Genomic DNA, 27048 nt, shown 5'->3' with positions numbered 1-27048 from the left:
CACTCACAAATGTGTCCGTTAAATATGAAGACGGAGTGAGGTACTGATGGCCCGAACATATAAGGCACATATATACATAACCAAAGCGTAGACCTTTGTTACGTGTTACGCCCACATGTCTCTCCCCTCGTTTCCTGCTTGCCTCAATACTAAATTGAAATACCATTGCTTCAAACTTCAATGCCAACCACTGCAAACATATCCTCAACCTGTGGGAAATGCTGTGAAATTGTGGCTTTGGAAGTATTACACACATCTTTGTCATACCTGTAAGTCAGGAAAGATCAGGAATTGTGAATAGTGTGAAGCCAGAGTGACACAAGCACAGTGTCAATAATGGACTGTTGTGGTTTTTAGATGACTTTTACAAGAACATAGGGCATAAAATGCACTTGCCCTATACATTTCCAATGTAAACACCAAATTTTGAGTTACAAGCCTTCTTTAACGTAAAAGGATTCAGCTGGAGTTATGACCTCTGCTTTTGTGATTAAATTCAGTTGTTTTCATAATGCAGTGAGCACAGAGACTAAAAACAGGTCATATGAATCCCCTTAAGAAAACAAAGCCCCAGACTTTGGATGGGGATTTATTTTCAGACAGGGTGTGGACGTGGCCTGTGGGACGGGTCATCTATCTTCGTCTCGTAGGTAATTCCACCAAAAACCACAACATGAACCCTCATCCAGACAGAACTGGCACCTCAGACCCATGAAATGACTTATTTTCATAGATACTGTAAGATAAATTCAACAACAATGTGAATCCAGATGTTTTGGGACCCTTTCCAGCTTGGTACCTCTTGAATCATCAACCCAGCTCCTCCCCTGTCATCAACTTATCCACATTCCCTGGCCGATGAAATGCAGCTCTCACGTTTCCAAGAAGCATTATCTTCCTGCTGAAAGCAAAACCCCCCCCCCACCACGGCCATAGTTCCAGGAAATAGTGAAAAAAATAAATGTTAACTGTAGGGAAGGAGGAAATGGGCGAGAGCAGTCTCTGTGATAATTGTGATGCATGCGATTAGAACTGATGATGAGTCCTATCTCCTGGTATATTAGACCAGGCAGCAACCTCCGGGTCTGAAAGGGAAGCCAATGCGGAGGTGCCTCAAACTTGCATTCTTTCTGGTTGCAAAAAGAAGTCCAATTCTATAGAGGTCAAGAAGAAAAATACCCTACTTCTGAGGGTTCTGAGTTTAGAGTAAAATAGATGATAAAGCAGGGTATGCTTTAGGACATGGCTACCTTGCGATGGACAGGCCACTACCATGGTGTTGTCCGGTCTTGGAGTTGTCTGGGTTTTCATCCTTTTCACAGTAGGTTTTAAGTTTATGAAAGTAAATTGTAACATTTTGATCGCCTAAAAATGTCTTACTCAGTGTTGTACTTAGCTCCACCACCATGGTTTCAAAAAACAAGATGCGAAGTCAAAAAATTCCAAACTCCAGGCTTCAAAACTCAAGTCCACCAACTAATGGATGACGTTACGGTGACTACCTCCACTTCTACTCCAGTCTTATAGACTACCTGACCCAATTAGACTTCATATATCATTGACGCTGCCAGGGGGTTCTCTGGTATAATCAATCGAGTGGACCTTTTATATAATTACTTGTTGACCTTATCAATCAAACAGCAAATGATGCATCATATTGGAACCGAACAACACTAACTAGTCAGTGTTATTATATACTACACAAGGCCAGTAAGGCTCCATATATTGTTCTCAGCCTGGACAACGTTGCAGGCAAATTTTAGGTGGTAGTTTTATTGTTTATCCAAATATATTGCATTAAGAGCTAAGCAAATTTTCTTTCATTTCACATCACCAATTTAAAATACACATTGTTATTGATTTTGTACTTAGTATGGAAAAGCTGTAGAGAAAGTGCTGAGGGAAGTTGTGATGACGTGTAGGGGACCGTTTTAGAATGCAGTGTGTGTTTAGTGTTTCTTCAATTCATTTAGGATATCTGTTTGATGTCATCAGGGGAGGTTACACGTACACTGAACAATCTTCAGATTTGTTTTTCTTCTTATGGTTGTTGTTGATGATTAGCCTACTATTAACAGGCGTACATAATCTGCATCTGCAGCACATGCCCTTCTGTTACTCCATTTCTATTAAAGCTTACAGAATTCATCATCAGGCTCTAAGAACCCTTTTGGGCTTGTTGAATGATATTGTTGGACATTTCTGCAGAACACTTTGCACTCCTTCCAGAGAATGATGGATCGCATTTTCACAGTGGGCTTTTTGAGGAGGGAGACATGACCTCATCCATCATCAGTTTATTTTGTGTCTCTGTCTCTAATGCATTCAGTGTAATTATGTCATTCAGATTGCTGAGTAGTCACAACAATGTAATCAGAGCATATCGGGGTAGAGCGACAAGATTTAGCTTCATGCTTCAACGGTTCAATCAATAACTCATTAGCACATTGATCTCAAGACATTTCAGTGTGCTTACTGTCAACAGAAGTTCTCATTGTGAGCCACAGGGTAGGACTCTGCAGAAAATTGTTTTATGCACCAAAAGAGCGTAGGCACGCATTCAGAGATTTGAGGCGTTGGCAGATGGTGGAAGAAGTGGCGTGGCAGGGCAGGGAGGGGGGAAAGGAAGCAGTAAGGCTTATTGGAATTGTATCATAAAGTCCTAATGTTATTACTATTTTTCAAATTGCCATGGTATACAGTGGGATTTGCAATGATTTGCACATAAAACTTAATTTAAATAAGTTATTAATGAAGACAAAGTCCTTGCTATAGTCATTTCTCATTTTGCACCACAGCAGCACCTCTAATTCATGGATTAGATTTGATTGGATGCTTTCATCTTTAAATGCCAATTAGAAGGAGTTTGCGTTAACTTTGAACTTGAATTTCATAAATTAAAATCTGATCATCTCTGCACTAAACAAACATGTATTAAATTCTCTTTACATGATTTACTTTAAAGCAGGTAAAGGCCACGATAGTTAAGGAACTTTGAATGGTGTCATAGCTGATGTTGACTCTGATGAAGGATGTTACAGTATATTATGTATATACACCGTTTTCCTATTTGATGATTATCAATCATCTGTTTGTGTTTCAGGGTTTACAGGAGAAAAAGGGATCCAGGGCAACCAGGGAATTAAAGGGTCTGTCGGGGTCAGCGGTTTTCAGGGAGAAAAAGGAGACTTTGGACCTGCTGGTCCCAGAGGTATGTCTTGTATTTCTCATATTAATCAATACATTTTACACTCCTTAATTATAGCGTATACTCTATATAATACCAGTTGATTTTTGGTAATTTCTGTCTTGATGCATTGAAGTCAAGGCCACCAATGTTCATCTAGAAAACATATTGAAGCACAAGAACATACAGCACAGATTAAACATTATAATCAAAATACAATATAACAATCACAACGCTGTGTGCTTTATGGGGTAACAGTAGTAGTCACATTAAAGTCACCCACTCACCCAACAGTTCGTCATCCACATGTCAGTAGGAAGAGCCTGTTGCACCCTGCAGTCTTGTACAACAGCTTCATCTTGTCAACGCGTTCACGGCTCAAATCATTTTAGACTTTTCAGATGGCTGCTTGAGATGTTGACTTTTTTTCTGCCAGAGTAGAAAATTCCTTCAGCACAACCAAGTCTTTCACACATCGTCCATCACTAACAGGTGGCACTAGGTTCCTTTTTTTGTTTTGCCACGGAAGTTATAATTGCTGAACTATCCATATTTTCCTTTATTTATTCCATAGAAACAGGTGTCTGTGCATCAAGTCAGCTGTTTCAAATGAGTCGATGCAAGGAAATGTTTTAACATATGTAATTATTACAAAATCAACTTTAAAAAGGTTAATATATTTTTCTGAGCATCATAAACATTGAAAATGACTTACGAGGGGAAAAAAAGGGATTTTAGCACGCTGATTGACTTAATTCAGCACAAATGTTTCAACACTACTGTGTCTTCATCAAACATAATGCAAACACATATATAAATAGCTGTATTGGAATTAATATGATCCCTACAGACAAGTGTCAAGTAACAGGCCTTACATTTGTTAAAATCACACCAAAGACTTATAAACCAGTTAGTAGATAAAGAGTCCAATGGAAAGTTCATTTTTATTTTCCTGACATAGTTAAAGGTATTCAGGGACCCATATGCTTTTCTAGAAAGCCCACTGCCTCTTTAGGAGTTTAAGTAAGCCAATAATTCTTATATATGATACAAATTCCATAAGGAGCATTTAATAGCCGAGCAAAACAGCTGAATATACTATTATGCATTGTGAGAGAAAATCAGGAAATTGTTCACCATTCTGTATATCCAGTAGTTTTCCATTGCACCCGATAAATATATATTTCTTTGACATGAGCGTTCAAATTTTCTAAGTAGACATGAGTATAAGATGCCAACTTTTGGAATTGAAAATATTTTGAACAGACTCAATGACCTCAATTTCTGTTTCTCTCTCTCTTCCCTTTTCTTCCATCCACTGATCCATCTATGTATCCATTTATCCACACCAGTCTATATCTACATAAACCCCCAGGGTGTCAATGTTTCCACTCCGGCATCACCAGCTGGACAGAGCCAACAATAACAAAAACACACTCGGAAACATACAGTATATATATATATATACATATATATATGTGGTTGTGTGTGTTTGCCAACAGCTGTTGCTGATCAGAGAGTTGGATTTGGCTGAAACATCCAGTGTTTGAGTCCCACTCTCCCTGTTCTGGCCAGCAGCTCTCAAAACCTTGGACCAGGCTGATCTGTTGTCTTTTGTGTGAGCACGTGGCTCAACACTGCACCAGACTCCACCCTAGATTTGATTCTTTTTAGAGGGAAACATGTGCCTTTTGCTGCTATAACTGTCCTGCCCGTACTATGTGTGTAGGTGCACAGCTATGCAGTGGGCTTTCAATGAATGTTGAAGACAAGCACTTGGCCTTTAAAGTCTTAACTGGAAGAAATTATGAAACAGTATTGGACAAGAAATTGTAAAAAATAAACGAATTAGTGCAATGAAAAGGAAACTGGATTCAATAAAATATAAACCTTAATGGCTTCGTCACACAACCAGTGTTTTTTTAGCTTTTTACTGGAAAAAAAAAGTATCATTATACAGATTTCATGTATACATCAGGGGCCTGTTACAGCAAGTGATTGTCACTCGTGTATGGTGTTTGTGAAATGAAAAAAATAAGCAAGAAGAAATGTTCTTCTGTTGTAAATCACAGCTTGCATGTTTAAATTTGGTGTAACAGGCCTCTGATTTGTTTGGAGTGAAAAGGTTAGCTCAGACAGCAAAAGCCACCATGGCTGAGCAAGCATGAAAAGAGTAGCACCCTTAGAAAGCTCTGGTACTGGCGGCATTGTTTGGTTGACAAGTCAATTATGTAAAGATTTGAAAACACCACACAAATTAGTATTTTTCGAGAAAAATGGAGAGAAAATGAAGAAAACAAGGTTCTTTGGGGATGTTTGGACATCTACACTCTGGCAGTTTACAACAATGTCTGTCTGTGCTTCCACCCATCTGGGGTCTGGTTGGGTTTAACAAACCAGCGAAGGGTGAAGAGTTTGTAGACTTTCTGGTGTGAACGGGGCCTCGGCGGAAGGCAGTTGCTCAGCTGTGGATACTGAAAGCTTGTTAAAGCAGCACTGGGAAGCTTCGTGGTTTCTTTTTTATAGATGAATGGTGGATAGACTGAGCAGAGAGTGCATTAGGTGTTGGCTATTTCTTTGGTTGTAAAGCGCCACAGATCAGCTGAAGTGAACAAGTTTGCCAAAATATTGTCCGTCATTTCTTGATGTCTAAAGCTGGATTGATTATTCTTTTGGCCCGTGGGAAAGTAAAACTCCACACCGAGCTGGCAGACACACAGCCCAGAAATATATTTATCTAGGTGTTTGGAGTTCTGGTTTTGGCAACCTGATACGTCCAATATTCACTTGCATTTTAACTCTGTTTTGGTCTCCACCAACGTCTCAGAAACAGTGGGATTATTGATAATGTTCACTAATAATAATAACAGCGGCCTGCTACAGCTGAAAAATAAATTTGTGTGCTGAGACTAAACAATACAGTTATTTTGCCAGCTGTGAAACCAAAACAAAGTAATTTTATTTATTGTTAATACAGTTTGAAATCAAATGCCTCTGTTGTCTCTTGTGGCTTAGCAGTAGATTACCAGTGTGTTTGGTTTTTCCTGTTATTTAGTTGTTAAGGATGTGGTCAAGATGGAGGTGACACTAAAAGCTGAGGCCCGTTACAGGCAGGGTGTGGTGTTAGATACACTACTCAGACATGGACACACACATACAGGAACACATGGGACAGAGTGTCACCTCGCCTGGCAGTTGCCCCTGTGGTCTGGGATGTGAAATAAGGATTCAAATTAAGGGTGGGATAAATGCCGACTTGAAGCTGATCCTCTTATAGCTTCATGGCAAAAACAGACTTGTGGTTTCAAACCTCATGGCTGAAAATTAGCAACGAATGGCACTGAAACAGACTCTCTCTCTCTCCTGCTTTGGAGGTTATTCCCCAAGTTTGAAATAGAATCATATTTTGAAACGAAAACAAACGAGAAACAGACGTATCCAAGATGATGATTGGAGGGAGGTGTCGTGCTTGAACATACTGTGATTTTGCAGAAACCACAAATGAGAGGATTTTCTCCTCACATTGATTGATCTGTTTTTCAACATTCAAACATCTCCACTGTAAAGACGCTCCAAGAAATGATCTTGACACTGGTACCTTTATTTCAGCTCTACTTCTGTCCACTCTTTTTCTGCTTCCTCCATTTCGACCTCATTCACCTCACATAAAAACAACATTTAACCACAACTTTGAGAGGTAAATTAAGAACCGGACGGAGGCCTGGTGTCCTCTCATTTTTCACATTTCATGATTATATCACAAGGCAAGATTACAGGGCAGAATCTCTTTTTGAGGCTTTTGCAAAAAAAATATACAAAGGAGAGGAAATGGGTATGAGGTGGAGGAAAGGTTTTTAAATCTAAACCTGTCGACGGTTAAGCTGTTTCTGTCTTATTTCACATTTCTGCCCCCATGTGTGCTATGTTGTGGTTGCCACTGTCTGTAGAAGTTACACATCATTGGTTTTGGTTATGAGTTCAACCAACAATGGTCGACCTATTCATCGGTCGACCATTGTTGGTATTCTTTCATGAAAGGTCCAATGTGTGAGATCTGGCCACAATTTTTGTTTAAAACATAAAAAATGTACTAACATTATCAACAGAATTTTAGTCGTGATAGTGTTGCCGTTACGTCAAAGACGTCTATGGATTTGTGTTTCAGAGAAATCTACTGAAATGAGCATGCTAACCAACTAGCCCTGGCATGTCCTGTCTTGTGAAACCATTTGTACCCGGAGAGGTGATAGTGAGTCACTGTGTGTGAGTTGTGTGTTGTATAATATAATATCTTTATTGGAATAAAGCCAAAGTGGCAGAAACTAGAAAACGACTCACACCTTTCCCTTGTCCTCGCCACCGCCCGGAAGCTGTTTCCGAGTAGTGAATGCGGCCTAATCCTAACCCTAGCTCCTGGAGACGTACCCCCAGTTAGCAGTTAGCTCAAATTCAGCCAGTGTAAACCCCAGAACCGGGGTTCTGAACCTGGGGGGACTGCCCCGACTCCTCACAGGATGAGCAAACTTTCTGTTGCTGCCGTTACACAGTGCCCCACCAGCCCACTGTGCCTCTCGGCGCTGGGGTTTGTGCTGGGTGAATTCGAGTTGCTTCGGCTGCTGACTGGGTGTCTGTCTCCCAGAGCTTCTTAGTGCCGACCGCTCTCCTCTGGCGGGGTGGTCTCCTGATCGGGGGGAGGACTGTCACGGGACGAAGGTGCGGGTTGTTTACTCGTTTCTGCCACTTGGAATTTAATCCAATAAACAAACAAAGTATACACTGACCATACAGCCCCGGTTAGTGGCACAAACACACAGATGGCTAACGGAACGATACGCTGACGCTATACTTGAAGATTATAAAATAGCAGTGTAACTCTGACCTGCTCTCGGCAGTTTGGTTGAATGTTGTATGTTCTTGCCCTGCTGTTAGTTGGTTTTTTTTTATAACTGATGACTGTATATTTAGATTGTAGAAGAGGTGAAATGCTGCCCCCTATTTCTAACTAAAACTAAAGCTAAACGAAACTAAAGCATGACACAAGAACATTTGCTCTCACAAGTCCAATTCGATTGTGAAGAGTCGAGAAACAGTCGGCATCTACAAAGTAAAGGTCAAGTTTAATGTTTGTCCAAGATTGAGAGTTCTGTTTTACCAGCTCAGATTTTATGTCTTGTCCTGTAAAGTCTGTCTGATTTCCTGTTTTTCTGTCTGTCCTCAGGTGACAGAGGAGAAAGAGGTTCGAAGGGGGAGAAAGGGGATCAAGGGGAGAAAACGGGTAAGAGCTGATATGTGGGTTAACAGTGTAAAGGTGTGAAGAAAGAAGTGACAAACAGCTAATGGATGTTTTCTGTTATTGCACCGATATCGGCAGGACAACATATTTGTTGTCCTGCAAACATAAGGTTGTATAGTGGTTGTTCCTCCGCAGTCCGTCCTGGTTAATAATATATGTCATACATTGCATGGCAGCTGGATTCTGGCAATGTCATGAGATAATTGTGAGGTCAGATTGTCCTTGTTCCACCTGTTTGAACAAATAAAATAGAGTAATGTAACTGCTCAAACTAATGTATGAACATTGCTTTTGAGTAACTTTTCAACCATTCACCTGGGTTTGGGATCTTCCAGGGTCCTTTGAAGGGGTCTTTCAGGGTCCTTTGAAGGGATCTTTCAGGGTCCCCAGCATAAATGAGGAATAGTTTAATGTCACTTTTATACAATTCTAGTCCAAGGTTAATTTGTTTGTCATTGTAAAACACGGGGTTGCACAAGTTAGTTGTAACTTCTTCGTGCTACAAACACATATATACAAATATTTAGTAAAAAGTTAATTTCGCTCTCACTACTGTTAGATTCAAAAGTGTGACCACCAGCAGCCCTCCTCAGTCTCCAGATTTTTAGGTCTCAATTGAAACGCAGACAACAATGGGCTGAAGGAACCTTTTAGTTCCTTGAAAAGTAGTCCCTGGACTTAGATTACCAGAGACTTAAGGAACTCCAATTCTCTCTTTTTTTGTGTGTGACTTCATCAATGTGCTGCTTGCAGACAGACTAGTACAGAGGCAGTTAATCCAATGTGGTTCAACAGTAAAGAGAACATGGTCTGCTAAAGGATTCAACACTAAAATGAAGTGTTTTATAGACTCTTTTGCGGAAAACCAAGTTGTACCAGCTTATGTTACAATGTTTCAATTCCAGTGACACTGTTTTATATTCTTTTATATTCTTCTTCTCCCACTAAAATGTTTGTATGTGAACATCATTAGAAAAGTTTTTATTCTCAATTTTGTCGCAGCAGAACATTGTGATCAGATACTGCAAAGAAAGATGAGACATAAACAGATAAATGTATAAGATGTTTATTGCAGAAAGCATTACCCTGAGCCGTTAGGATGCATTATAAGTGATCGTATCTTCATGTAAACAACAGCCACATCAGATCGTATTACTCTGTTTAATCTACATCTTAACTATTTCAGACATCTGCTAAATTTCTGTAGTGGTGGAGTGGTAGCTTCAATGTATGCCTCTTGTGTACTAAACATTATGTTAGAGTCACAATTATAAGCATCTAATTGACCTAAAATAAAATCGTATACCAGGCGATCTTTGAACAACACATAGCCAATCCTCAAAGACTCTTCTAAACATCTGGATGAAAAAAGAATTCCAGTTGGTGCACAGTAAGAAACATTTTTAACCCATTTCTCAGTTATCACCAGTTATCATAGGTTGTTTTGAAAATGTAAAATATCAGAAAGAAAGATCAATATATACCAATATAACAGATAATACATGATTACATTTTGGTTCATGTTGTTCAAATTAAGGAATGAGATATGTTGGATGGTATGCAGATGGTTAAAAGAGTCTTTGAACCCTCTTGGTTCTCCCAAAACATTTTGACTAACGATTTTATTGTAACACTGGATGCTGAATCTCTTTGACTGAAATGTACAGTAGTGGCAATACATGAGAGGCACAAACATAAGAGAAGCTAGCTACATTTACAGACATTGTCAACTGACTGCATTTAAAATATGTTCATTCAACAAGAGATTCCAAATTTTAGGATGGAGATTTAAACATTTTTAAAACGTTGATTTTACAATAAATGTCTGGAAAATATAAAAACACACGAATAATCAAATAAACACTGTTGATAAATTATATAAATATTCTACCCTTAACGGCCACGCAGTAATGAAACACTGCTGTAATACAAGCACATATATCAGTGTACATAATCCAAAATTGGCAAAAGAAGTTCAGAAATTTACGAGCTGATGACTTTATGGGCCTCACAGATCTCTGCCACACCTGATATCCTTTGCAAAGAGCTGTGGGAAGTTTAAAGGATCTGCTTTTCTTTTCACCGTAATCTCACGGTTTCCGACACTCGATGAAGAACCACATGGCTTAGTGTACATCAAAAGGACTTGAAAACCATTATACATATATACGTACGTCCTGTGAGAGTGAGCTGGAACCTCTTACAAAACCACCAACCTGGTAGAAAGAAAACAAAACATTAATGACCCGCAAAACCACAGACATTTCTCTTTTTTTTGCCACAAATGTTGTTCTACCTTCTACATCAGTGTGTTTTTTTCTCCATGCGATGAGCGATGTGGTGGAGTTCCCGTCAAATAGACATGAACCCCCGCCCATCTGAATACGCTTTTTCTGCCCGTTAAAGAAACGTCAAAGATCAATTCTTTCCTCACTTCATTTACAAGACACCAATCTTTGAGGTTTCAGAGAAAGAAAGGCAGACTGACACCACATGCTGCTGGCTGTCAGAAATATCCAATCACAGCCTCACTGTTCTTGTCACAAACCTCATGTGGCTGACTTATCGTTTGATGCATGACTCAGATCTTTTTACACTTCAAAGCATACGCACTGCATACGATCACTTACCAGAACGAGTGACCCAAAACCACCGAAGGTTTGTCTGTGGGACAAAGGACGTTCATCCACACATGTTGGCTGTTGACACAATATGAACCTGCCACACAGGACGTTATGTCACCGAAAGGATCACAATCTTCAGCTCTTGCGTGAACCTTGACGGCAAGAAAAAAGACAGCATGTGCTGCGTCTCAAGAAGCATACAATACATCTATAGAGCAGGACAGAGCCACTAACATTAGCTTAATAAAGTATCAACAATGTGAGGAAACCTGTACCCCCTCAAACTAATACACCTAAGGTGGCCTGGATGTACCACTGGTGTAAGCTACTTAGCTGGACTTGCTAAAGATGGTGGCTTATGTTAGTGCAGATATACACACTTGAATCCATTCGCAAAGTTGTGAATCTTTCAATGGTTCCCTGCAGAAAGGGATAAGAATATCATGAACTGTTCTGTATCACTTAGTTTACATTTTCAGGGTATGCCATGAAATACGTCTGACATTAGTTGAGGCTAAAGTCCAACAATTTCCCTATTATAATTCCTCAAAAACGTTTTCCTATGTGTATGTAATTTGTAACAAAACACCAATTTTTTCATTTTTGGGGCATTGTGTGTATTTTTCTCTTGACAGTTGACGTATTACAAGAGTAATTGGAAGTGATGCGTACACACACAACCACACACGCATACACAGCTCTTACCTTCAGCTTGTAGTTTGATCTCGAGGGTCCAACGCTTGACAGGCTGTTTTTACAATGGACCTGTGCAGCTACAGGGATCCAGACATAAATGATTTCTGCTTGGGACTCATGAAAACACGGTGTTATTATTTCTATTTGACTTCAAGCTAAACGCTCTCCTTAGTGTCACACTCCAACATCAGTACCGAGGACCATTATCAGAGATTAGTCAATACATGTTTATCTTCTACTCTTCAGTTCTCCAGGTATTATTATGTCCTTTTTATTTTCTGCATTCAATTATCTGTTTGCGGGAAGAGAACGACCCGGTTCCCCCACAGTGTTCTAATTTTATTAATTTCTAATTTGCAACCACAGCTAACCAAACACACATGCAGAAATACTGATGCTGAGAACACTTTAAAACAGTGAAGTCAGTCTTTAATTTGTCATTTTTAATTTTATCTGCAGAATCAGATTCATCTACGGCTGTGTTTAAAATATTCAAATCGATATCCATTTGAATGATCCAATATCGTTTCAACCTGTTGGTCCTGCTCGGCGAGCTTCTGGTTCTGGTTATTGCTGCGAGATCTGGCAATGTGCGAGACTGTAGCGAACCTCAGTTGCTACAGTTGCTACAACGGGAGTCACCGCCAAGATTGAAGGCAAATGTCTGGTTGCAATTTATACTTAAAAGCTATGAAGACAGAGAAAAGCTGGACAAAAGATGTGCCAAATTGAAGTGAAATATTGTGGAAATACCACAACTCAACAATAAAATAATTGTATTGTAACTGAAATATCCATAATTGAATCGATACTTAATATAATTGGGAAATCTGTGGCGATACCCAGCACCACTTTCATCGTCTTCTACATGATCTTCATTTGAGTGAGCTTTAGTGGTGTTTCCAGGCTGCTTTTGTCAGCGGATAGAGCCAGGCTAACTCTTAGTCTTTATGCTAAGCTAGGCTAACCGGTTTCTGGCTGAAGCCTTATATTTACCAAACAGATATGAGAGTGGTATCAATCTTTTCATCTAATTCTCAGCAAGAAGGTAAAGCATTTTTCTCAAATCGTCAAGCCATTCCATTTAACATATCACAGTAGTATTCAGGTCAAAGGCACCTCATTGATAAACACTATTATAGTCATCGCTTCTTTTAAAAGTCATGCTGCATCAAGTATCACATATCGTTGCATCCATTGCAAATCCATTAGGAGCCTCTCAAACTTTTGAGAATACATTTTGAAGAAACTCAGAGATTTTTAAGTACTTTTAAATACATTATAACCTTTCACTTGGCTGAAAAGTAAATCAGGGTATTTCCAAAAATGACAAACTAATACTTTAGAATGTAAAACAAAGACCACATGAGAGGCACACACTGTTTTTTTAAAATGTGCTTGTATGGTACGCTAATTTGTGAGAGTGCTGGCAAGGCTGGCCAAGAAAATCTAATTAGAAGCAAACAAATGGCGCTAAACAGGAAGAGGTGTAAAGAGAAGAAAACATAAAAGACACTAGAAGAGCTAACATTGTGAAAGACAACAATAAGAAGGACATATTCTGAACAGCTGTAGCTGGTTAACTGTTGTCCTGAAGCCATTCGGTCCTGCTCCGTGCAGACCCTTCCTGCCTGCCAGATAGACATTAGTAATAGGCGATCACTCCCTGTTCTGGCCTTCTTCAGGTATCGACAGTCTGGTGCTGTAGCTCCCCCCGGCCTCTGAGGCTTGAACCACTTGGACGACCCTCAACACTTGGAGCTGGCTGGTCTAATTTTCTCTGGTCATTATAGCTCATGCACATGAACAACAGGCTTGTTGTCCAAATTAGTGAGTTCATGGTGAACCACTTTGTTGGCTGTCTAAAGTGAACATGAGAGCTGTCCGACTGTAAAGAGGCAGGATATAGGATATAGACACCAGGGTTCTTGATTCTTTTTATGCATTATTACTTGAAGAAGTATTTGTTTGGATTGCTAACTTCACTCTCCCACGCGTTATTGTGCACAAGCTTTATGACTCAGTAAAAGTCATTAACTACATAAACTTAAGGTCTTAGTTGTAAGTTAAAGTCTTATTATTTTAATCCAAAAGTGAAATTTGTGGTTTTAACATGTTGATTTTTTTTTTATGATAACCAGTTGTGTTTAGAAAACATAACTATCTTGTTAACAATGTGCTGCGTCCACTCAGAACCTTTCCTCTTGTTCCTCTTCCTCCTCATCTTCTTCCCAGACTCTCTGGAAAAGATGAGTATAGAGTAAGTGGTTTTGTTGATTTCTGATCTTTAAGATACCTCCTTCCTTCCAAAGAAGTGTCAAAAATTAGCTGCAATCTAAATAAAATCCAATATTAACACTAATTCAATCAATTCAGCTGATAATAAAAATAACTATACTGTGTTTGTCTGTATCCCATTCCTCCTGAACCAAAAAAAGATAAAAGGCAGCTAATTTAATTGTGTTTCTCAGTGACTAGAAGACTATAATTGAGGGTAAATCTACACCACCAAAGCTATAAATTACCATTAGCAAAAAAATATGCATCACATGTGTGAAAAAAAGGTTTTTTTCTGCTGCCATTGGAGCAGATTTCTGTCTGGTGGTTGATTTAATGACATTTAAAAGTAAAGTATCCTGTTCAAGAGTATAACCATCATAAAATGTATCAATAACTGTGATACTTCTTCATCTTCATGCCAGCGCAGAGTCTTCCAGGTTTTACCCAACTTAATAGGAATTTAGAAAAGAGGGACTGTTTTGTGTTTGACGAGAGAACAAATAGTTTCGACATCTGTTTCAGGTAATTGAGTACTCAATTACTCATTCTTTGTTGAAAACTAATATCTGCTATTCTAGCACTCGTTGCTTTCCGCTCTTTCAGTCACTTTGGGTCTGTCGAGGAAAAAAGAGCAACAGGAGGTTGAAAGTACACATAATTTCTGGTTTCAATTTGCTGGTTTTCTGCAAGAATGTGATACAAATATGCGCAGCAGATATGATTGTGTGATGTTATGGTAGGTATTAAATTATGATGGGCTAGTGGGTGCAAACTACTTGACTGTCTAATCAGAGTTAAATGGTACACAGTTAGAATTTATGATGGTCTGATGAGACTAATATCCTGTCCAGATAATGTGTCTGGGTTTACTCTCCAGCACTTTTGCAACAGTCTCGGTCAGTGAGCATGTCTTAACACAGAGGATAGTGTGTGTGAGTGAGTGTGTTTGTGTTAGCTGAGGCTTTATTGATCCAATGTACATCTCGTATTCCTAAAACTATGCCGTATAATTGACTTGATTTATCACCTTTGAGAGCGCAGAGAGAAAATGAGAAAGAAAGGTAAACATGCACACACACACACACACACACACACTTCAATGTGTTTATAATGTTATACGTTCCTCTATACAAGTTGTTGAGCAAGGCACTCCAACCCTGAATTTGTATTAGTTTTTTTAATACCCTGATATATATTGTGTTAAAAATCAGGTATTTGTCAAATGTGTATGACATTACATTAGCAGACACTTTTATCCAAAGCGACTTACAATTCAGATTCTATCACATTCACCGTAGGCACAGCTACGGGAGCAATTTTGGGGTTAAGTGTATCTACTTATTTAGAGAAATAGTTCTGCAATGTGGGAAATAAGCGTATTCCTTTTCTTACAGAGAGTGCGATGAGAAGATGAATGCCACTCTAGTGTTTGCTGAGTAAATATGGAGCTACGACTTCACCAAAAACATGTAATATCTTGTTTCATGAACCAAAACAAAAAGTGGAGAAAAGAAAAGAAGTTCTGCATCTACGACTATTTCGTAACTGGGACTAGAGACTTGCTGGAGTTTTGTTTACTTTGTTTGTTTACAGATGCATGAAGTTTCAAAGACCGAAGTTGTGGATTTGAAAATCCTTCATACGGTACTCTGTCAAACTCCAGTGATTATTGCCAGACTATAGAGCATTATGTTCAGATGATGGTCAGCAATCGCAGAAAAAATACATTTTTGGACGGAACGTCCAGTTCCAAATTCTATAACCCCCAACTTTTTACATAACAGGAAGAAAGAAAAAAGTGACTTCACATGGGAATCATTTTATATATTTTACTTTTTGAATCAAAGACTATTTATGTGGTTTCTGGATAAAAAAACTTCTGCTGCAGCATGTTGGAAACAACCTTCATCTCCGCTTGTTGTCATATTGGTTTGATTTACAAGGATTCATTCAACTCGCAATGAAAATATCCTGACTTTGAGTTCAAAGTCATGCCAACAAGTGCCGGATGAAGAGAGTCATGTGTTCTTTAAATATAATAAATAATAAAGACTTCATTTTCTGCACACTAAGGAGCATGATGCTGTTCGCTACAAACCTTTTATCGCTTGAAGGATCCAATAAACTGCCTACGAACACATTTGATCGTAGAAGCAAATGTGTATTTAAACGCTAGTTCATGTGTATTTGCATACATATTGCAAAACTTCACATTGCATACAGATCCTTATGTTAATGTAGGCTTGTGTGTGTTGCAGTGGACGAGACCCTGGTGCGGCTAGTGAACGGGTCAGGCCCTCACGAAGGTCGTGTGGAGGTTTTCCATGAACGGCGCTGGGGGACGGTGTGTGACGACGTCTGGGACAAAAAAGATGGGGACGTGGTGTGCACGATGCTGGGATACCGAGGAGTCGCTGAGGTCCATAAGACCGGACGCTTCGGACACGGTATGCGATGGCCGACACTCAAACATATACAAGCTGTTGTTTTCCTGCCATCAAGTTTGTATTTGAACCACCTCAGAAAGGAATCTAGTTTATTCTATTCACCTAACTCACAAAGCTAACATTAGCTTAGTTAGCTGTCCAGCAACAGCTGATAAACTGTCCAGTATACTGTATATAGTCTATTTACCATTCAGCCTCATCATCCAAGATGTGACTCATTCATGCGGAGTCCAAACTCAAACCCTCAAGATAAACAGTATGCAAGCACGGGCATTGAATAAACATAATGTAATGATATCAAACTGTATTTATATAGTATTTTTCATGCACAAAATGCAACTCAAAGTGAGGGTAGTGATTGTCTGCTCTTTCTTTTCGTTTGTTTTCAGTTTAAACAACATCACAATTATGTTAATTTTGTTAATTCTTTCAGTAAAAAGTGCTGTTTGGGAAAACAACCGCCCCTTCTCACATTTGCATTAAGGCATTACATGTCCGCATAGTTGCAAGGATCCATGAGAGTCCATGAAACATACATTTTATACTGCTCATGTCTGCAAAGATGTCTGCGATGCACTGCCCAAACTTTATGACCTCAAGACTGTACTTGCCTACAAGAAAAAGATGTCATCTGCAAACATCTATCTCAGGGAAGATTCTGTAGATAGAAGCAGAAACCAAACGGTCTCTGGATGCTAAGTAGTTAATCAAAAAACAGATTTAGTGAATGCATCAGCTGTATTAAAAGTAAACACCAGTATTAACTACAGTAAGGCAAGAAAGAATAGAGGATATTTTGATTATTAGTTTGAAGGTACTCTCCCTTTAAGCTCATTCTTTATGAGTCATGGTCATTTTATGGAATAAAGAAAATCTCAATCGAGACAGGAAATAAGTAAAAAAGAAATTGCCCACAGCACGTATCCATGATGAAGTTTACTGATGGTAGTAGTTCTGATTTTTTACGAACTCTGCATTTTTTGTTATTTTGCTGTTGCCTGGTTTTACCTACAGTAACAATGCCCTAAAATGCTGCAGGGATTAATATTAAGGTTTTATGGGGAAAGTTTTGCGAGCCAGATGTCGTCAAGAAAGAGTCTCAGGGGTCATATCCATCTCTCTCGCTTTCTCGCTCTTTGTTTCTGTCTGTCTCTCTCTCTCCCTCTCCATTTTATTTCATTCACCAAGTCGGCCTTACATCATTCCGAGTCTCTGCAGAGTTGTTACCAATAAGTCTGGAAAATTGGGGCAAAACATGCGTTTGATCCGGGGGACAACCTCCACAGCAGTGACTAACATCACGGCTGGATCCAATTTAAAACGATCTGCAATTCAAATACATCTTTTCAGATGAGACAATCACCTTTAACTTTTTATAATCAGAGCATCTTTTAAGGCTTTCACGTTATTTCTTAGACACAGATTGGCCTCTAACTGTTGGATAAATTAAATTTCATTTTCTATGAAATATTTATTTGTACATGCCATGGCTGCATTTGACAGACACATTGGTCAAAAGCAACTTTGGAAGCAATTTGGGGTTCAAGACACCGACAATGCTATTAATGGCAGAGCTGCTGTACAAACTGAGCTCCAGTCGCCCCATGAGGCAAATAAAAAGAATCAGGATTGCAATAATAAATACCCAAACTAAATAATAGACACATTTCAAATGATTGCAATGCATATAAGATCCCTCAGCAGTCCACCAGAGATGCAAGAGAGAGTGTATTTATAATCTCACTTATAGCCAAAAGAAACCAAAAAAAGCAAACAAGCACAAATTGTTATTCTTGTGTTTTAAGTAAACCAAACCATAAAACGATGCCTCAGATATCTGGCAATCCTGTCTGTGCTTTTTAATAATATATGAAGCATGACATTTAAACATATGGGATCATATATGTGGAAAGTGGTCACTTTTAAAGCTCTATTTAGTAGCTTCTTTGGAGCTTTTTGACAGTATCACACAATCGTTCCTAGATGTTCAATGTTTTTATTTTGTGGTGAGATTGTTTTGTCAACTACTGTAATGATTTTTACATCCTACTTTGAAGCCAACATGAATGGAAAGTCCTTGAAGTGCTCAGAAAAAATGTCAATTTGAAAATTGACAATATATTTGATGACGACACAGGCTAACTTCGTCTGCTGAGGAAGATTGTGTGATACAAAATTTGAATCTTAACCATGTAATCATGATTTTTTGGGGTCGCTTGAGATGATGTTTCATCTTCTTTTGTTTTGTTTATTTAATTAGCCACAGTATCACAAATCACAAATTTGCTTTATGGGGTTTTATGATCTGTACAATTTACAACACCTCTGTCCTTTGACCCTCGATTAATGCAAGAAAACAAAACACACAAAAACTTTATTGTAAAAACGGAAAGAAATCAGAAACCAATACAAACCAATAGATTGTGTGTGTACAGAATAAACCAACATAGTAAAATTACAATATACACCATCAAGATGACACAATTATGGATAGACTGTCAACATGTATGAAGAATAGTTGCTTTCTTTGCATCGGTGAACAGTGGTTTCTAGCTCCCATGACGAGAAACAGAAGATCAGTTGCTTGTTCGACCTTATAATCAGTGAGAAGACACAGACATCAGCAATCAAGGAGACTTACCGAGGTTAGAAAAAGTGCTCTTAATTAAACAAAGTCCAGGACTTCTAGGGTTGTTTTCTTTTTTTTTTAGCACATTTATTCAAACAGCCTTTTAATCTTTCCAATCATTGTAAAATTGAGTGACTCTCTTATAAATCATGCCTGCGGGTGTTCCTTTAAAACCCCAAACAGATGGATGTTTTTGGGGATTCAACACTTATTTGTGAGAAGTGTCATAAGTTTGGTGCGAGCGGCCTGACCCCCCGGCCTGCAGACAGTGCAGTAAAAGTGTGTTGAGATCCAGAATAAACAGTGTAAAGGTCCGTGTCCATTAATGCAAACCCTGAGAAGGCACAGCGGCTGAACAGCTGGGGCTCATGTTCTCCGCAGTGCATACCTCATTTCCATCCTGTGCACGCCTTCATGGAGACACGTGCGCCTGCTGCTTCCTGCTGCTTTGAAGATGTCAAATCTACAGCCAGTTTCTCTTCTGTTATGTTTAGTTGTGAAGCAAAGCAGGAATGCTGGAAGAATATGGGTTGACTGAGATGTCGATTTTTGCTGTTTATTTGCAGAAATGAGCCTTTAAATGCAACATTTTGATCAGATTTTACAGAAGTTGTTTGTGTACAAAAGAAATAATTTGCATCTCCTTGTCCTGGAAGAGCTTTTATTTCATTTTTGTTTATTTTGTTGTTAATTAAATTGAGGGTCTAAGGATAGAGAGTGCCATGTGTTGTACATATTGTAAATCCCTTCAAAGCACATTTTAGATTTGGGATTTTGGTCTATGTAAATAGAATTGACTCGATTCAACTTACATTTTGTTTGTCGTGGTTTCAGCAGGCAGATTATGTGTCCACGTTTTCTTCTTTCTTTGAACTCTAATGTGGTTAAAAGCACAAACAGGACAAGTTGAAACTGGCAGAACTGGAAATAAATCCGTTCCTTACTTGTTAGCATTTTTAGGGAACATATACAGTCAGTCTTTCAAACACAATAACACAAATGCAATCAAGTATCCGCTCAATGTGGCACCAGAGCTGAATGTGTTTTTGCAACTGACTAAGACTTTAGTGTAACAAAGACTTACTGTAACAACACAATTTAAGTGGAAGGACGAGCTGTCTGAACAGTCAAAACATTTCTCTCTTTGCATGAAACATCTCTGATATGTCTGCATGGGGTTAATGTGGTGCAGAAAGAAATACACAGTTTGACTTATTAGTGCAGTGAATTATCTTTTGAATTATATTATGAGTCTTTCACAACAGACACTCGAGCTTGTCGAGACAATTTTTGGATTGATTTATCTTCCAGGCTTTTCAAACGACATATGGAGCAGGGTGTTGTGGTGATATGATTTTCATTCATTTGAATTGCAGTGATATGGGCATAAAAGCCATGTAATGACACACATTTACACCTCAAAGTTAAAGCCAACAGAGATTCTCTTTGCTAATCTGTTGATAGTTTATGTGTTGGATTTTAAATCACATCTCTTATTTACATGTTCTTGATCTTTTTATGAGACCTGTACATAAGAATAAACACTGTATACAAATACAAATACAAGAGAGCCTAAAAAAACTGCACAGTTTACACATTAAATAGGCATTAATTCCACATTGAATTTAGATTTTTGTGCTTTTTATCTTCCTCGTCCGTGACTTAGCCAACATCGTGTTTTTTACATTGTATGTTTCACTTCTCTATCTCATTTTTTCTGAGCACTACAATTAGTTTGAATCCCTCACTGAGAGCTCAGTACAGCCCGAGTGATAAACAGTTGTGACATAGAGCAGAGCAGCAGAGGTGACGGTTACAAGACTCCAGATGTTGCTTTCAGGGCATTACTGATGAGTCGGCCTCTCTTCTCACCTACCTTATCCTTTTAGTCATGTGTCCTCAAACTGCATTATCAGCACTCTTATTCCCTCACAGCTGAGCACCATCTCCTCCGAGCCTCGAAAGATGTTTTGCAAAACTGAAGGGACTTTCCAGAAACCCTCCAGTGAGTTCCAGTTCTACAAACAGGAACCAAGGTTTTATAGGGAATCAATACGGCCAAAAGCTTTGCTTACCAGCTGGAACTGTGTATTTTATTACCGGATACAATATTATCTGATCAACAATTCTGTGAGGAGTACTTGCTGTCTCGATCCGAAGACTTGTATACACACAAGGATGACAACTGTCTCTGAGATATGTCTCTGCATCTAATAACACTTGCCTTTAAAACCTTTAAAAGGTTTCACGGTTATAAGAATATAACCGCGAAACCTTTTGATAAATAGCAGAGCAACGAGTGAAGAATCATTTGTCTGTCTGAGAAATGACTGCACAAAGGTCACCAAACCCAAGAATCTACAACTAGCTCTTAAAATGTGAGAAGAGAAGAAGAACACAAGCTGATAGATGCTACAATGCAGCTTTGTTACTGTGGTAACAATGTGGGAAACTCCTGCAGCCAACATGTTCCCTCTCGTTGGCTGCAGTTGCATCATATTTGCATGAATGAGCCATCGCAGACGTCACTGAACTTGGACCGCTAATATCGAAGTCCAGATGCGATTTTTTATGTAACGGTATGTTTTCGGGTTGTCCGTGTGTCTTTTCCTGCTGAAATATACACACATTTTAGGAATGCTATCAGTATGAACAACATTATATGTAAGCAGATGTAAATTTATGTTAACTTCTGCCAAGTAGATTTTCACATAGAAGGAAGGAAAGAAGCTTAACGATTACAATGAACATAGTTGTAGATAAAAGAAAAAAACAATAGCCAAGATTAGAAAATAAGTAAATGTCTCTGTTGTAAAATGAAAAGAGCTGTGCAGTGTTTAAAGCGAAGATGAAGATACCAACATTGGTTGTTGGGGCTTCCTGAAAGAAAAACCCTGCAGACAGAGTTCTTCTCCATTCTTTATCCCCCACATCTAAAACCAAAATTACACCCTTCGGATTTTTGGATGTTTTTGATTATTTATTGGGGTTTTTTTACTTTACAAAAGGCAGAGTTGTTGAACAAAACAGGCCAGACAGGAAAAACAAAGCAAATGAGATGAAAAGAAATCAAAAAACTAAACAAAAACAAGACAAAAGGCTCAGCATAATCGAGTGAAGCCTCCAAACCAGTACAGGCAGTCAACTCGAGCTGCACTGTTACATCCACACGAGATACACCAGATTCTATGCAGCACGACGAACACGCTTTTTCAATTTGTGTGGTTAATATAAGGTTAATGTGAGAAATGCCCAGCTCTCCTTGTCACCGCCACCCCAGCATCCACCTTAATTCTCTGCAACTTTTCCCTGTGAGTTAAACAAATTGTCCATTTCGTGCACTACGATGTATAAATTCTTTCCTCCTTTCTGTGCAGGTACTGGTCTGATCTGGATGGATGACGTGGCGTGCGAGGGGACCGAAGACACCATCCACCAGTGTAAGTTTTCTGGCTGGGGCAAAACCAACTGTGGCCACGTGGAGGATGCTGGTGTGACGTGCGTCGTCTGAAACCCTCACGAGCCTGACACCGCTGCAGCGGCCACGCGTCTCCTCAAACAGTGCCTTCAACTTTCAGGAAGCTACAAGGCGCACACCGTCCTCCCATCGGCAGGGGTGTCACATTAGCAGTATGTTGTTTTTTACCTGCAAGAAAAGTGACAAACTTCCATGTTGGGCATGAATCTGCAGCGTTCTTAGAAGTTCATGATTTAACATTTGATTGTTTTAGCTACAAGACTGAATCATGGGAGCAAGGAAAAGGCTAACATTTTTGAGCATCTTTGAGCAACCACATGATCTGGGGATGACGGCGCGACAGGACTCTTCATCAGACTGAATTACGGGGCTCACCTGTCTCCAGTGAAGGCCGAAGGTCAGCTTGCAAAGGCTCCATCTGCCCTCAGAGGCTCGTCTGGGTGCAGGTTTGCTGTTTTGACCGCCGGTGTGGATTAGAAGCTAATCCAACATCTTCACCCTCCCAGAGTCTTCGTTCGTCTTTCAAGTTTCTGAAACGGCACATAAAGAAACTGACTCAGACATTGACAAACTGATTCTTCATTTACAGGCAGCTGCTCTTCACAGTATGTAGTATTGGCTTTTGAGTGATGATACACATACACAGTGTTGCCTTACTATACATCATATAGCATTACCTAGGAAGCAATCATTTGATGATTAGCAGGTCAAAAACTGGACTAAAATTGGGCTACAATTTCACCTTTTTTAGCTACTTTTTAAGGTGGCCTGTGAAGTTTTATGTACACAAACAAAAGTTCTGTTTGCATTCAGTGTTACTCACCAAAGCACATTGTGTGCATCCTTGAGGTCTAACAAATGTGGAGTGCATTTCCTTCCTCGTAAAACCTTTGCTCAGCCAATTTGTTGTAATATTTTTCAATCACGCATTGTTTACGTCCATGTTTGCTAGCTAGCAGTCTTCTTCTTCCTTGGCTTTGTTGGCATCGTGCTTCGTTTCTATGTGCATTACTACCGTAGCGCCGTTTTTTGGTTATTTTTAAAAATCTCCTCTAATCAATATTTTTACATTTTATAACCAGAGAATTATTACTAACAGTACATCTGTACAGAGTTCTTTGCTTTGTTGTTTTCCAGCTCGCAAATTACACTTTTATCTCCAGTAGTTTATTTTTTCTGTACTCCACAAGGTGGTTTATACTGAAAAGGAGTGAAATTACAAAGTTACTAGGTTATAGAGTTGAATAATTACCAACTAATGTTTGCATGATTGAGTGACATACTGTAAAACACACTCACACACACAGACACACACACAGACAGTGTAGCTGACAGCACGACTGAGTGGCAGCCAGGTCTTTATGTCTCGTCCTGATGACCCTCATTCATCTTGTAGAGGCGTCACAGTCAGCACTTTGGCCGTGGAGGAGTTATTACTTTAGAGCTCTGCCTTTCTGAAGCAACAGCCAAAGATAACACCCAGAGCTCCTTCAGTATATTTTGGCTTATTTGTCATCTCCTCTTTTAACCAGAGAAGCAAGAACAATATCATTGATTGAAAATATGTTTGAGTATGTTTTATTCCGCAGTATTGATACCAGCAGGCCTTTGCTATTCATTAATGTTGAACAATGAAGTATTTTTATAGAAGACTATCATCTTTAGTAGTGGTCGGTCTCCTCATCATCATATGATAAGTGCCAGCAGATCGGACTTCCATAAACTTTCTGAGAGGCAGAGTCACAGTTGTACCTCAGTGAGCGGAGTCAAGTATTTACTGCAAACTTTATTGACAAAATATGATTAAGAAATATTTATGTCAGGAGCTTTTCGCATCCATGACCATGACATTTATGATTTTGAATAGTCAGCCTAACAACAACAGCATACGTATGTATAAAATATTATGGCTAGATTGAGCACTAAAAGTCAATTAGGCCATTTAGTTACAGATAAATTAGGAGATTATCAGTTGGAGATGGGTGCCATTTCCACTGACTCCGATTTTTTTTTAATTCTACGATCAGTGTCAAGAGCTCAAACGGGACTGGATATAGAACAGATGATGCATTTTGTTTTGATGAAAAATTGAAGCGGATTATTTGGCAAAATATGAGGCAATAAACACCTCTACGTATGTGTAACATTGCTGCTTTTGGAGGGAGGTGCACTACAGTGGATGCTGCATTTTGTATGCAGGGAATATTCATGTAGGATTAACTGTACAGTGGGTTATACTTTATGTTTTAAAAAGTAAAAACACAGTTGCTTTGTCCAGTTTTTAGATTAAAATACGGAAGGAATACGCTTTCTTAAAGATGAATCTAATTCAAACTAACAATTTGCTGGTTAATATGGATTGTTGTGATGGGATTTCCTGATTAGTTACGGGCCCTGCTGACCTCAGATCAGTGCTTCGGTTTTATAGACGTAAAGCAGCTTAATGCCCTCTGAAAGTGAGAATACATTCCAAAGTGCACTTAACCACTTAAATGTGTCATTTTTTAAAATGTATACATGGTTGTACAAAGACCTTACTATGCTTTACTTTGGCATAATGGCTCTAAGCACATATGCGTATACACGTGTCTTTTTTTTATTACATTGTGCTGGTCATAGCACATATAAGGGCTATGGAGTTCACAACATACACACACAAATAAATGCCTAAATCAAACACGATTATGTCAAGAAGATACCTGATACAGTGCTTCACTTTACCTTAAAAATACACTTTTTTTACTTGTGTTTGGTTGATTTGTACCACTAAATTGCTGAATATGCACTGCTGAAGTAATAAAATGTAGATGTGTTTAAACACGTGAACTTTGTTTTTGTTTTTAATTGGAAAGAGGCAATTTCAAGAAGTCAACAGGTGAAGAGAGAGTGGATATGTGATCAGTGGTAGAATGTAACTAAATACATTTATTACTATATCCTACTTAAAATACAAATTTGAAATACTTTTACGTTCCCTGAGTATTTCCATTTTATGCAGCTTTATATTTCTACTCCACTACATCTCAGAGGAAATCATTTTTACTTCACTACATTTTTGCACTTTTTATGCACTCCTGATAGCACATTTTTCTGTTAATACTTACTTTACTAAATTAAGGTTTGAATGCAGGACTTTTACTTGTAATGCAGTAGTTTTACACTGTGGAGTTAGTATTTCTACTTCAGTAAATAATCCAAATACTCCGTCCATCACTTTGTGTGTTTAAGTTACACACATGATCCCAAGCGCTGAAGCACGTGGGTGTGGACACCATGTTTGTGCCTTGATTGACAGCTCTGAACAGTAATTACAAGTATGAATGTTTCCACATGTGAAGCGGATGTAGAAATGATTGGATGAAAAATCACCTGATGTCCGACACACATGGCCGACAGTCAGAACAAAGACTGTGAAGCTGGCTTGACTCAGGTCAACGTGGTTTCACTTATTCTCCAGGAAGGTAAGACTTCATATTAGTTTTTATTTGATAAAGTAAAATATATACTGTAGGTTTGCAAGTGGAACCAATTTTACACATATGTAGATATACATAGATAGACAGACAGATAGATAGATAGATGCTTATTTATTATTTAAGCATTTGTAATGGAATAAAATGTAATGTCCATGTTTTGCTTGGTCGGTAGTCTCTTCATGTTCACCAGCTAGTCTCTAACTGTGTCTGTCTGTTGTTTGGTGTTGAGCAGGTAGTGTAGATTATGCTCAAACAGCTCATAATTATCTGTGCATTCGTTTCTACGAGCGACCCCTTTCACATAAACCTATTATTAACATAAACATATTGATTACAGCTGCTTTACAATTGTGATAAAATCTTTGGGTGTGTCCAAAATTCTTCTTTATTTGCTCCTTAGTGCGCTGTAAATTCCTTCTATCATTTTATTTGAGTGTGAATACAAAGTGTAACATTCATCACACTACTTTCAGGTAAATATACTAGAAATGCACAATGCAAGAGTCCAATTTTATACTGACTATAGTGTAAGCTATTGTGTATTTATTTTGTACTAAGTAGTTTAACATGGGCCCACCTGGGACACCCTCCAGGACCCTTGCGTGTCTTACAATCCCGGTTCGACAACCACTGTTACAATAGACTAATAGCAGCATCTGTATCCGCTCATGTGAGTATGTGTTGCTACATATTAATTATTTTTCCGATTGTAAACACATGACACAATAAAATGTTTTCTACAGGCCCCGGAGAACAACATCCAGAAATGAGAGGCATGAAATTAGCCAAACCACTGTTCCAATTTCTACAATGACCACAACAAAGAAAGAAGAGAAAGACAACAGATGCTGTAATTTCTCCTCAGCATCAGCTTCCTATGAGGGGGTCCGCCATCCCTCCCGCCTCTTCATCCCATCGTTTGCCAATTAGAATCGCTG

General features: G+C 38.8%; 1 protein-coding gene across 1 annotated transcript in view; it reads left to right on the top strand.

Moving 5' to 3' along the window:
- The window catches only part of scara5 (scavenger receptor class A, member 5 (putative)), a 57665-nt gene extending 34998 nt beyond the window's left edge, over nucleotides 1-22667 (top strand). The window contains exons 8-11 of the mRNA XM_076084623.1: nucleotides 3104-3211; nucleotides 8406-8462; nucleotides 16339-16527; nucleotides 22534-22667. Of these exons, the coding sequence (XP_075940738.1) occupies nucleotides 3104-3211; nucleotides 8406-8462; nucleotides 16339-16527; nucleotides 22534-22667 (488 nt within the window). The remainder of the gene's footprint in view (nucleotides 1-3103; nucleotides 3212-8405; nucleotides 8463-16338; nucleotides 16528-22533) is intronic.
- Nucleotides 22668-27048: the final 4381 nt, after the last annotated feature.

The sequence above is a fragment of the Anarhichas minor genome, unplaced genomic scaffold (genome assembly GCF_050575085.1).
Source record: "Anarhichas minor isolate MPS153535 unplaced genomic scaffold, ASM5057508v1 ptg000136l, whole genome shotgun sequence".
Taxonomy (NCBI): domain Eukaryota; kingdom Metazoa; phylum Chordata; class Actinopteri; order Perciformes; family Anarhichadidae; genus Anarhichas; species Anarhichas minor.
This window is presented reverse-complemented; position numbering and strand designations above follow the sequence as displayed.